Source organism: Gymnoscopelus braueri (genome assembly GCF_963280865.1).
Source record: "Gymnoscopelus braueri genome assembly, chromosome: 2".
NCBI classification, from domain to species: Eukaryota; Metazoa; Chordata; class Actinopteri; order Myctophiformes; family Myctophidae; genus Gymnoscopelus; species Gymnoscopelus braueri.
This window is the reverse complement of record NC_137604.1, coordinates 57,598,135-57,612,113: the sequence shown is the minus strand read 5'-3', so window position 1 is coordinate 57,612,113 and position 13,979 is coordinate 57,598,135. Positions and strand designations below refer to the sequence as shown.

At 42.4% G+C, this 13,979-nt stretch overlaps 1 protein-coding gene across 1 annotated transcript in view; it reads left to right on the top strand.

Annotated features, from left to right (window-relative positions):
- The window catches only part of LOC308097771 (glutamate receptor ionotropic, NMDA 2A-like), a gene marked incomplete at both ends in the record, with an annotated part of 203,780 nt that overhangs the window by 132,402 nt on the left and 57,399 nt on the right, over positions 1-13,979 (top strand). The window contains 3 exon segments of the mRNA XM_080445794.1: positions 223-337; positions 2,186-2,197; positions 2,199-2,389. Of these exon segments, the coding sequence (XP_080301920.1) occupies positions 223-337; positions 2,186-2,197; positions 2,199-2,389 (318 nt within the window).

Below are 13,979 nucleotides of genomic sequence, written 5' to 3'. Positions count from 1 at the left end.
GCCTTATCTTCTGGTTTTGTCCTGTCTTGAAAAAGTACTGGGACAATATTGGTACGGAAATGACACAGGCTCTGAACATTTACGTAAACATCAGCCATGAATCCTGTTGGGTACACACACACACACACACACACACACACACACACACACACACACACACACACACACACACACACACACACACACACAAAGGCTTAAGGCTGTGTTTGTTTCTTGTTTCAGACACATGATGCACGTGTGGAACGAAGGGCGGGACCTTAGCTTCACTCCGGACGGTTACCAGGCCAACCCCAAGCTGATCGTCATCGTGCTGAACAACGAGCGAGTGTGGGAGAAGGTACGACACACAATACCAAGACCAACACACACACACACACACTTCAAATATTTATTTATACAAGAATGCCTTGTACAATGGACATTGCTGCCAGTGCAGTCAGACAATGGGAAAACAGCCAGTTACAAAGTACATATAAGGCAGAACATTGTTACATACAATACAGTTGACAGACTTGTCAAACACAGCAGACAACAATCATGGGTAAAGGAAACAACGCCTCCTCCAAACTGAGCGGCTTCCTATAATAGCTGATATTGAGCAGTACCTTGCTAATTGTTTGCAGTTCTTATGGAGAGGCCGGCCATTTGAAGGCCCCTCACAACCAACTAGTGCCCTAGGCTACCAAATATAAAAAACAAAAGTTTCCATCTGTAGCCTATAGCTGTGAGATGGTCTGCTCTAGCTGATGATATCTTAGCCCTTTTGGTTAGGAAGGCTTCCTCTAAGCTTCCTCTAAGCTGTAATCAAAAGTACAGCCGACCTCGAGAATGAACACCTCCCTATGGTTTTCACACATAAAAGTACAAAAGTATTGGTATCAAAATGCACTTACGGTACCAAAGTAAAAGTAAGACATTTTCGAACGTTTTTGAAATGTTTTTTTGTTTTCAAATAGACCACTAATTGCAGTGGTGTAAACCTCATTTGTAGATCTGCTACTAAAGATGCTTTTGTGTGACGCTGTAGTATGATCAAGTAGGGCATTCATTTACGAAAGAACACAAAAAGTTAAAATATCGAGATAAGAGGTTTCTGCCTGACAGCAACGATATAATGTATTGAAAAATGGTACCAAAGCACAGTATGCTTCAGTAATTTCACCACTGCAAAAAGTATTTTTTTAAATGATAGTACTGAGCGCCAAATTTAAGTCCGATGGCGTACAGACAGAACCAAATGGACCCAACCTCACAGAGTTAAGTCACTGAGGATTTACTGTGCCGCTCCTCACTTTTCTGACTCACTGACTACTCTAAGCTCTGTGTGCGTGTGTGTGAGTGTACGTGTATTACTATACGTTTAGTAGTTTAGTACAATGTGAGAAATAAACTCTTGTGAGGACAATTTTCCTGGTCCTTACAAGATAATTTGTTGTTTTATGGTTAAATCTTTTTAGGGGGCTTATACAATCACTATATTTTCAGGCCTTCAAACCTAGTCCTATGTTGCGCTGATAAGAGCAAAGGTCACCGTCATTTTTGATGAAATTGGAAGTCCTTGAGACCACCCACCAAGTTTGGAGCCTGTAGTCACAGCCAATAGGAAATCAGAGGGGGTGTGGCTTCAGCAATTACAGCCCATCCCTATTGGCCGTCTAAGAGCACCCACCAAGTTTGGGACCTTTAGCATGCTGGGAACTGGAGTTATGGCTGTTTAAAGCCCAGCCAATAGGAACACAAAGGGGTGAAGCAAAGATGCACCAGGTGGTCCCTGGTGTGGCTATTCTGATGGCAGACCCCTGACCAGTGTTCGGAGCAACAGTGCGCCTCGCAGGTCCGTATGTTACGTTTGTGACGTCCACCCAATCCACCTTCCACCATCCACCGTCGGTTGACCCTCCAGGCAATTTTAATATAGGATGAAAAGATTCAAGTTGGGATACCAACCGACGCACGGAAATAGTGGATCTAGTGAGCTTGTAAATCCAAAATGTATTTCGTCTTTAGGGTTAGGTTTAAAAATGGAAAAATAAATTATTAGAAAAATGACATTCATAAAATTGCTGTCCTAAAGTGATGATGTCCTCACAAGTATAGTCATATGTGCGTGTGTGTGCGTGTGTGTGTGTGTGTGTGTGTGTGTGTGTGTGTTTGCATGTGTGCGTGTGCATGTGCGTGCGTGCAGATGGGCCGCTGGTGAGAACGGCACGCTGTCCCTGATGTTCCCGGTGTGGCCTCGGTACAACTCGTATGGCGACGAGGACGCCGATGAGAACCACCTGTCCATCGTCACGCTGGAGGAGAAGCCCTTTGTCATCGTGGACAACGTGGACATCCTCACCGGCACCTGCATGAGGAACTCTGTTCCCTGCCGCCGGCACGTCAAAGAGTAAGTTGTGGCAAGAAACCTATTTCTATATCATTTAAAAATGAGTTGCTAAATGCGCATATTGTCGTTGCTGTTGTCGCACAGAAACCTCTTATCTCCATATTTTAACTTTTTTAGTTTTTTTGTATATTAAAGCCCTACCTGATCACACTACAGCGTCACACAAAAGCATCAGCAGTTGATGAATTGAATACTTAGGACCATAATAGAAACAAGTCCCCAGGACTTTTTTGTGTTATCCTTTTAGCCTTAATTGTCTGACTGTACCACGTTTACATGTAATAAATCAATCAATCAATCAATCAATCAAAAGAAACAGATATACAAGCTCTTGAGCTATTAGCTCACAAGTCTAGTTCAACTTTGAATGGAGTGAAAGAAACTGCTCGCAACTCATTTTTAGATGCTCCAAACTTTATTAAACAGTAGCAAATAACCTACGTTTCAACCTTGTGGTCTTCTTCAGGCTAGAAGACCGCAAGGTTGGAACATAGTTATTGTTGCTGCTGTTCATTAAAGTTTGACTAAAAGTGAGTTGTGAGCTGTTTCTTTGGCTCTATGATTGTGCTGCTTTTGCAGTTTGTCTCCGCACCGAAAGGATGGAGGATGTTGTGCGTTATTTGTTTCTTTAAACTTTGAAAGGAGACAGTTGGCTCCACAGCATGGGGTTCAGTCGGTCCACCTGACATTAAACCATAGAATCCAGTCAACAGCTGGTCCACAGTATGTCCACCGCTCAAAACAACGCAAACCTGTCAGCCAATATTATTGTTGGCTGAAAGGTGCAGAAAACCTTTTATTTCCATATTTAAACTTTTTGTGTTTTTTCATCAATTAACGCCCTACTTGATTATTACTACAGCATCACACAAAAGCATCAAAAGCAGCAGATGTACAAGCTCAAAGCGTGGTGCAAAGCGACGCTTGTTGAACTTACGGATCTGCTACTTTTGTTATTTCTAAATTTAAATCCTGAAAATGTATAGTTTTGGTTTCCACCCTACAGAGACGTTATACATACGACATACGTACAATATGACCATTGAAGCATGGCATTGATGTGCACACTGGGCGAGACCTAGCCTGTTTTCTTTTTATTTTATTTTATTTCTTTAATTTTTATCCCACGATTTTTGTAACCCATTTTTTTCACCCAGTGCCAATTGTCTAAGTAATCCTGGGCGCTACACTCCCTCTGCCAGCCTAGGGAGAGCCTAGAGCCGAGCTCATGCCTCCTCAATGCATGAGAGCTAGCAAGCCGCTTCTTTTCACCTGACAGGGGGGAGGATCCCTGGTCAGACGTAGCACGTGGAAGGAACACGTTATTCCAACCAGTTCCTTTCCCCTCCATCAGGCGCCCCGGCTGACCAGGGGGAGGCAGTATAGAGACCAGGATTACTGCATGTTTTTGTGAGGGTACCTACCCTAGGAGACCTAGCCTGTTGTTGAGTGTCTAAAAGGAAGTACTGGAATTTGGCTGAAGTACCTACTGGCCAAGGAAGTTACGTTGAGGCTTTCCAGATCTGTTTACATTCTCAGTGCATGAAACGCGTGTTGTGATTGGTCGAATAAGACAGTTTCCAGGAGAAGGACATGTGACGGAAGGCCTATAGACATTCTCTGCATTAGGTTGTGACCAACCCCCCAACATAACCCGAGAGGCATAAGTGTAAGCTTGGCTCTCCTGGTGGTCGACTCTGGAAGTGCAGCCGAGAGCTTCGCAGCTGAATCTGTCGGGAGCACCTGTTACAGCGCGTATAGTTAGGAATGTAAACAAAGACACGTGGACCGGAAGTGGAGGGCTGAGGGCGGACCTAATGGCCAACATCCTGTTATCCACATTCTATTGGGAGGTCCCCCCAGAGTCAAATTCAAAGGAAAAAAACAGCAGAGGGCACTGTGTTTTTCCTTTTTTTTGGGGTTCTCAGATTGGCGTGCAGGTGACACTACTATGCATGCGAGACATAACTCTGGTTGCTATATTGTAATGTCTGTATTGCAAAGAATTTAAGGGATAAGGGGTAAGGCGGCGCCCAAAAAGTTCTTTTATAACTCTATGGTCGTGACCAGGCTTTTCTCCTTGGAGACGAGAAAAGCCTGGGAACGAGGCTAATCTCTGTGTGAGTGGACAACTATCAGAAGGGTCTGAGACTGTTCCTCTGTGTGCTTTTGCCCTGCTGTGGGCTTGGGGGGCTTGGGAACAGGACAGGACAGAGAAGAGAGTGTTGGGGAGTGTTTGCTTTTCCTGCTTGTTGGATGTCACAATAAACGTTGGCTTATGCATTCACGCTTCCGCGTGGTTAGCATATATGTTTCCATGACAATGTTCAGGTTGTTTGTGACCTGGTGTGTCACTAACAGCGGACTATCTTGCACATGTTCACTTAACAGAAGGGGGTCCCTGAGACGGTTCCAGGGGGTCCCCAGAAAAATTTGTTAATACATCATCACAATTATTTTAACCCCTTTATCCATATTGTATACGTTGGCTATTCAAAAATAGCAGATATACAAGCTCACATTGGGTCACTTCGCTTGCGCATCTGCTATTTATATATTGAATATTGAAAATGTTTAGAAACTTTTTTTTTAACGGGGGCACGGTGGCGCAGTCGGTAGCGCTGTCGCCTCACAGCTAGAAGGTCCTAGGTTCGATTCCTGCCGGGGACGCTGTGGGCGCTGGGAGCGTGTTCTCTCTTCCGCGTCATCAGTGCCCATACCCTAGGTGGGGTTGGTGAAAGGGCCTACTCTGTGTGGAGTTTGCATGTTCTTCCCATGTCTCCTAGGGTAGGTACCCTCACACAAACGTACAGTAATCCTGGTCTCTATCCCCCTGGTCAGCCGGGGCGCCTGATGGAGGTTAAAGTTGTACAATGCAGGTTCACAAATAACGATTTTTAGCAACCTCTGCTGGTCACTACCGTCACTGCATACAATTTTCCGTAGTCCTCGATTACCCAGAATTCCATTTGTTTTCACCGGAAGCCGGAAGCGTTTCAAAAAGCGTTCTTTTAATTGTTTTATACTATCTACGGATCGTTTCTCTTAGCCAGTGGAGCATTAGTTACCATGAGCTGTGTTTTCTTTTTCTGTTGTTTTTCGATCTTCCAATCCTACATTCTCTTAAAATCAGCGTGAGGTTCCTTTTTGTTATTAGCGCGGTAGTTCCTGTCCAAACAGGAAACCGGTGCGGTAGTTCCTGGCCAAACAGGAAACCGGTGCATTTTCCGTCCGGATGACATCATTTTCGCGGGAGAGTCTCCCCCGACACCGTTCAATAGAAAATATATAAATAAAAGGCTTTCGGGGGTGAAATTCATGGAGTGGGTGTTGTGAAACATTTGCCACTCACAAAAGATATACAATTTAACTTTAGTTTTTGTTTTAAAGTTACCTAGTATTACTTTAAATGAACTGGTTGGAATAACGTGTTCCTTCCACGCGCTACGTCTAACCGGGGAACCTCCCCCCTGTCGGGTGATAAGAAGCGGTTTGCTAGCTCTCATGCATTGAAGGAGGCATGAGCTCGGCTCTAGGCTCTCCCTAGGCTGGCAGAGGGAGTGTAGCGCCCAGGATTACTTAGACAATTGGCACTGGGTGAAAAAATGGGTTACAAAATTGAGGGATAAAAATGTATAGGAAAAAAATAGAAAATATTTAGAAACTTTTCTTTAACGTTAATCTTCTCTTTTGGGGGTTCCTGGCACAAAACCTTTTCAGATGGGGGTCGACGGCCAAATACATCACATAAATGTGGGCGTCCTTGACATGAAAACGTTTGAGAACTGCTGGGTTAACAGAGGCTGCTGGTAGAGCTCAGCTGAGGCAAAATCTGTGTCTCAGTTTGATAGGTTCTTGATCGTTATCTTAAACCCCCTTGCTGTTGATCACACACAGATAAAGAAGACACGTGACACACGAGATCTCTTTTACTCGTACGAGGATTGTAAACGACCATGTATCTCACTGGACACGATCCCAACTTACAATGGCGCATCCTCCCCTCTACCAAGCACTTTATTATCAAAAGACAGGAGAAAGGAGGAGACTGTGGAGTGGAATTCTACTAGCTGATAAGGACTGTCAGACATATTACACATTGGATTAATACATTGCAGGAATTCAATTAAATGAATACAAATCAAAGAAAGAACTTATATACACACATTATAATATATATCTCTGTACACAGATATTATAAACTGGTCCTAACATTCCCTCCTGTTGTTCATTTAATTAATACTTCTGAACATCACATTTCAAAATGAACATCATAACAGGATTTCTATTAATCAACCCAACAACTCAAACATTTGCCTCTTCGCTTCCAGTGGCCTTGGGACTAACTTTCTATGTCACTCTCAAATAGGGCTTGAAAGGAATACACACTCTCGTGTGGAGTGGAGCACTTGGGACAAATATCGTCATCAGTCTAAGACAACGCCGCATGTCTGCACGACCTTTTCATTGACCATACACTAATGGTCTTGCTTTGCGTCACTAACATTCTTGGAATTAATGTCATCTGAAATAAAAAAAACACCACATGTCCTTTTTATCAGAAACGCAGACCCCTCCACTCGCAGCAGTCAAAAGGTCAAGAGTCCATCTATTCTGGACGGCCATTAACGACGCTGACTCAAACTCACGGTTTTGGGCCTCTTCATGGTCATTGTAGCATTGAGGAACAGGCTACGTCTATAGTTAATTGTCTCTACACGTAACATAAGCTTTCCCACTCCAAGATGGGGAAAGAGAGACAAACCAACCTTATTGGCACGGGATTACCAGTGAGATTGTATTTTTCTTACAACCTCCAATTCTTAGTTGATCTAAACAAACACGGGGGAGTCAGCATTAATGTCTGTTGACAATTGTGTTCGTTGATCTGACCCTTCTTCACAGAGCCAGCGTGGACATAACAAAGGTTAGGCTTCCGAGTGACATACAGGCTTAACAGTGCTATTTAGGGCGTATTTCAACTGATGGTACGGTTTACACGGCAAATAGCTGCTGTTAGTTCAAAGTCATTTTCTCCCAAGGCTCACCAGCGATATTGGATTTCGAGGCATGTCACTTCTCATGACCAGTTGTGTGAAGCAGATATATTTATATGTGTGCAAACATAAACATTCACATTTTAGTCTTAGCGATTTGATTAGCGTAAAAATATACCCAGCATTTAGATTTAGACGGTGAGAAACATTTTCGTCAACACTCCTCGATTTACGAGTAACTTTAATAATACAAATATATAATACACTCATAGAAATTATAAAACTCACAAAAATACCAGGGGTGCAATTTTAAGTGTAATAGGAATGGGGATGGGGAAAATTCTAATGGGAGTCTTCTCCAGGTTTGGGTCTGACCTGAGCTCTATCCGCTAGGCCCTCACCCTCTGCTGGCTTTTACCACTTCCTATTACTGAATGTCTGATAATGTTCGCACCCATTTGCAGTGGCCTTTTATGGATCCAAATAACACGTTTCACAGCAATTGTGTTGGTGACCAGGACTCGGAACGGACCCTCTCAGCGCAGAGTTGGTCCTGGTCCTTTCGCTTGATGATCTTTATCACGGCATGCAGATCACCAGTGCTTCAGTCCCTGTAGGGAGAGAGAAAAGACTAGACAGATAATTTGCACTTTGGACTTTATTCGCTTTTAAATAAAGTAAACCTCCAGTTTCCAGTCACTATTTTCATGTATGGCTCCACTAATGTGATGCATTATGGCTATAGCCGTTTTCACACATCTGTACTTCAATCTAGTTTTACAGTAACATCACTTTTCAAGAAGTGGAAATAATAGTCTTACATATGGCCTTTCGTTACCTTTTCATTGTCTAAAAACATGTACAAAACTGTTTAGCATAATTTTGAAAATTATAAGTGTGAAAATGCTGCTTAATTATATATTATATGTGTACCATCCCTCCTGTTTGAGATATGACCTATGGTCATGACTCAACTTCAGATCCTAAGTGTGAAATGGTCTGTGTCACTGGTGGCAGACATAACAAATAAAAACTCCCAATGTGAAGCGCGACTAGGTTCCTTTACTATCTTATCTACATAAGCGTTTCCCAGGCGTAAAAGTGCCTCTGCTAGTCTACTGTGCAGCAAAAAAATAAACAAAGTAGAAAATGCATCTTGGCAACGAACTTTAGTGAGATGAGGTTCAGTACATTTTTATCTTAACAAACCAGTTAAACCCATAATTTTGCATCATGTCATGCTGAGTGAGTGGCCTAGGAAGCTAGATGCTTTATTGCCCGTGACCTTCAAGTGCTTTAAGAGCTTACTTGTGGTTTTCCACACATACCTCACGTGTGTGGGAGATTCTCCCAAAATAAATCAACACAAGAGATTACGTGAGACAACTGAGAAACGTGGCCTCAAAATTTTGCTATTTCCCTTGAGAAACTGGCTGGACTATTAACAAACTCTTGCTGATACTTAAATGAGTAGAAATACTTAAATAATGAGTACAGATACTTTAAAGTTCCCAAACTGAGTAAAAATACTTTAAATGAATCGTTTGCCTCTGGCTTTCTCCTTTTTCTCTCTTTCTTGGCTTGACTTCACTGACACACACACGCACACACGCACGCACGCACACACACACACAGAGGCAGGCTCACTGGAGCGCATACACACACTCTCCAGTACTCAGTCTCTGTCTCTCTGTCTCTCTCTCTCTCACGCACACATGTGAACACACACACACATGCGCACACATGCGCACACACAGACAGTCAGACAGACACACATACAATCTGGCACATTACAGATTTCAGACTCATGCATCACTTCTATAATATATATATTCTCACTCCTCTCACACACACAGTACCTGACACTCTCCAACGTAAGTGACGTCATTCCACATGCTCCAAACACACACACACACACACACATTCTTTTCGGTACATGAACCTACACACATGCACATATACAAGCACACACGCACATCATAACCCATTTGTTCACACTACTGTTGCTACCCTTCACACTTTACATATAGTACATATGTATTACACCCAAACACCACATTCACTCACAATTCATGTACACTAACACCTGAACACACACGCACACTCTCTCTCCTTTCATGCAGGACATAATTAATCATGTAGGTGGACTGTACTTCCATGTACTATATTCTCATGTTCTTACTAAATAAAAGTACATTCCTCCACACACACCCATACACATACACATACAGTCTCTCTTTCTTCCTCTTCTCTCTCACTCATTTAAACATCACTTCTTACATGTCGTTGTGCACCACGACATGGAAATTTGAAATGTTTAAATGATTACTGCATCTATTGGGGCATTCATACAGATCACAAAAAATGCACAATCCACTCTCTCATTTACACATCTTTTAGACAAAACAAAACATGTTCTTCTTTCTACAAAACTCTCTCTCTCTCGCTGTCGCTCTAATGCGCACAGCCTCCTATCTTCTTCTCTTTCTCTCTTCTCTAATCATCCCAGCCATACATATTGCATGACTCGCAAACAGCCAGTCCGAAGAGAAGATGGCCCTTACGACCACATATACAACATGAGTTGGGGGCCCTTGTTTGGCCTTTCTCTTTCCTCGTATCATCCCATCCATGTACTGTTGTGCTTGATATACAATCAGCCACAAAATGGCCTAAACGACCACACCTAAAACATGATCTGGGGGCCCTTGTCTGGCCTCTCTTCTTGCCCTGCTTTGGCTTATCTCCTTCGTTGGTAACATCGACTACAATCACTTGTTTCACAGGAGCACCTGTATCTTCTTTTTCCTTCTCCATATTAGCAGTCAATTACTATTATGTGGGTGAAAACTTAAATATGTGTGGTTATTATAATGTTCTGTTCAATGTGTAGAAATTATTTTATTCACTGTAAATATCTTGTTCTTATCCTAACTAAGTGTATTTCAACATTTATCTAGGCACTGCTGTATACTGGTCAAAACTGTATCACACCCAAATATTCACCAATGTTTACCACGTGTGGACTAGCCCAGGGGATCACATTCAAACCACACACCGTACACCCCTGAGAATGATATGGGGGTTATAAGATATATAGACTAAACATAGACAAAAGGATCTGCCCTGGAGGGTCCACTACGTGTCGACTTGCCCCAGAGGATAAATCACTAAATCCTCCGGAGGGAGCTATCAGACTCTTTATCTTTTAACTACCGTGACTCTCTCTTGAACTCACACAAAACTCGTTCTCAGTATAACTCTTGCAGCTAATAAAATGCAGTGGCCCCCGCCACTACAACACAACTATAACTGTAGTTGCTTATCTATGCACAACTACAACACACTTGTCAATATTACACCTTAGTAATAACAACAATATGTCCACACAAGGACCACACTTACATGTTTCTTATAGGCGTGTGATCACGTTCAGATTTCGGCAGTCGTTCGTCGAAGAGAAGATTTCGGACTGGTGAACACCGGCCTGGTTTACACCCCAGGGCTTGCAGGACCCTCTCAGATCTCTGGCTATCGATAGACTTGCGATGCGTCCTCTTCTCCTCTTCCAAAAACGACGTAGAAATCCGACACGAAGGACCAGTGAAATGATAGGTTCTTGATCGTTATCTTAAACCCCCTTGCTGTTGATCACACACAGATAAAGAAGACACGTGACACACGAGATCTCTTTTACTCGTACGAGGATTGTAAACGACCATGTATCTCACTGGACACGATCCCAACTTACAATGGCGCATCCTCCCCTCTACCAAGCACTTTATTATCAAAAGACAGGAGAAAGGAGGAGACTGTGGAGTGGAATTCTACTAGCTGATAAGGACTGTCAGACATATTACACATTGGATTAATACATTGCAGGAATTCAATTAAATGAATACAAATCAAAGAAAGAACTTATATACACACATTATAATATATATCTCTGTACACAGATATTATAAACTGGTCCTAACACAGTTCATTGGGTCTGACCTTCAAAGTGTGGATTACAGCTACTGAGAGGAATCTCTTAGCATGAATTCACATGCAATGCAATCTGGAATGGCCTTTTGCTAGACAATAGTGACTGGAAAGAAAGAAAGATTCCCTTTCAATGTGAACTTCTCTGTTAATAGGTTTTAAATTCACATTCATTCTATTAGGTGTATACTTCCAAAACGGTTGGATCATTCTAAACAAGCAATAGCATGAATTCTCTCTACTTTGATATGAAATGAAAGAACAGAGACGCTAAGGTTCTCAATGATCACCCGTTTAGTCAGGTCACATTATTTCAGCGATAGCTCATAAACATCGCTTTCTCTATTGTGCATCATCACTGAGGGTGACTTTAGTGCCATCTTTGTTACTGAGTTCGGTCTCGTTTGAGTTGCCTGAGGCACTTTTCTGCCTCAGGCAACGACGAGACAACACAACACAACACAAGACACGACAAGGCGACACGACGACCCATGGTGGAAGTTGGATCGCAAAATAGAGGAACGTGGCAATAGATTCAGTATCATTCTCGGCTTTGCTCATCAAGTCTGTTTATTCAGCCGTGTGTTTTTGTCCTATCAAATCTGCTTTAGTAGAGAGACAGTCTGTCTCCCAGACATTCATTATTTTGTAAGCCAGTCTCAGCGTGGTTTGCCTGCAGATCCCCACAGATATCAGATCAATCCGATCAATACTAATCAAATCCACCAGCGTGTGCCACAGTCGTGCAGCTCAGTCGTGGTTCGCATTTCATGCCAGTTTATGACTTTTTTCCTTTTTTTTGTTAAAGAAATGTGTTGTGGTACATGCAGCAGAAGGTTTTTCTCCAGGCCGCAAACTGTGCATGAGGAATTCTCAGCGTGTACCTTTTTTTTTTACAAGGCAAGTGCTTTTTTTTGTATTGAACGTATGGACCCTTCATTGAGCACCTCTACACAGTTAGTGAGGTTCATTCATTGTTCTGAGACAGAAGTTTTCAACAGCCATGTTCAAAGCAAGTTGCATAGGTCATACTGTTCATCACGTACAGCAGTGGTTCCCCTAGCCTTTTTTACCTGGAGCCCCCCTTCTTACATTACATCTGACAAATGCTGAGACCCCCACTGCAGTCTGTGCACGCACGCACTACAGTATACAATAGAGGAATACAAAAATGCTCGCCCCAAAACACACTCGCCCGCGTCAAATCCGGCGACCTCAGAACGGTCGCCACCAGGTATTCCTATACTTAACCTCAGTAAAACTATGCCTAACCCCAACCTTATTCCTATACTTAACCTCAGTAAAACTATGCCTAAACCTAACCTTATTCCTATACTTAACCTCAGTAAAACTATGCCTAAACCTAACCTTATTCCTAAACTTAACATCAGTAAAACTATGCCTAAACTTAACCTTATTCCTAAACTTAACCCCGCTAGGGGCGAGCAGTCCGCCAAAAAAACATACAATACAATACAAACAGACATACAATCGAAAGCAATGTATCACCATTGAAAATGAACATGGTTATGTCACAAAAAAGCCAAAGCCTAATGTTTCCATATGGTCCATATTAACAAAAACAACAGCACAATGTCTGTGTTTTTCAGACATGTTAACCCATTCAATCAGGGATTGAATGTGTCATTTTAGATTGACACAGATGCGTATAGTATATATATACTATGTTATTTCCCATTGATTCAAGCCAGAGCACGAGCATCGATTAGCTGATTAGCTGGCAGAGTAGTAGAATGAGAATGTTCCCACGTTGGTTTTAAATTTGGGTTGTTACCAGATCATGGTCGCTCCCTCTGGTGTCGCGGCTGTGGCTTTTCTGTCGTTCATTCATGTTCACCTGGCTGGTTTGTTGATCCCCGTGTCAGTCAGTTAATTTGTCAGCATTTCTCTATCGATCGGGTGCTTACAAAGCATGCGGCCCCTACTGACAGGAGTACAGTTCAATCATGCGTCTAAAAGCCGTGAAGCAAATGGGCCATGAAGAATCGTTGTTGTAATCCCATCATGGCAAGAGGCTTTAAATGGCAAAAAGCTTTAGATGTCGAAAATCACAATTGATAATGTTTTCATCTTTACATTTCCTGGTGGGAGTTGGAATGCAGTCAACATACAAACGCTGACTTGGAATTCGGTTGCGTTTGCACGTACAGTATCCCCAACAGTGTGGGAAGAAGTACATAAATACTTAGTGAAAGTAGCAATACCACAATTTCAAGTAAAAGGCATGTTTACAAAATGTTACTTCAGTTCAGTATTGGTATCAATATATACTTACAGAACCAAAGTATAAGTACTCACATTTCTAATTTTTTTTGAAAATAGGAGATTTTGTAGTACATTAGAGAGTATTAGAATTAAAAGTATTAACTCTTTGACTGCCCGAGTATTTTCATAATGTACTCACCCAGTGCCAGCGATTTTCGTGTTTTATAACCTTTTCAACCGGTCACAAAATTGTTATATCCATTTAAATCGTTTGTCTGGCTATGTTTATAAACACACACGACAGATCGACCAGCAGAGATCAGCAGAGAGCGGAGATCGACCTCTGTATTTCCGCCGCTCTTCCGCAGGCCATCTTCGCTTAG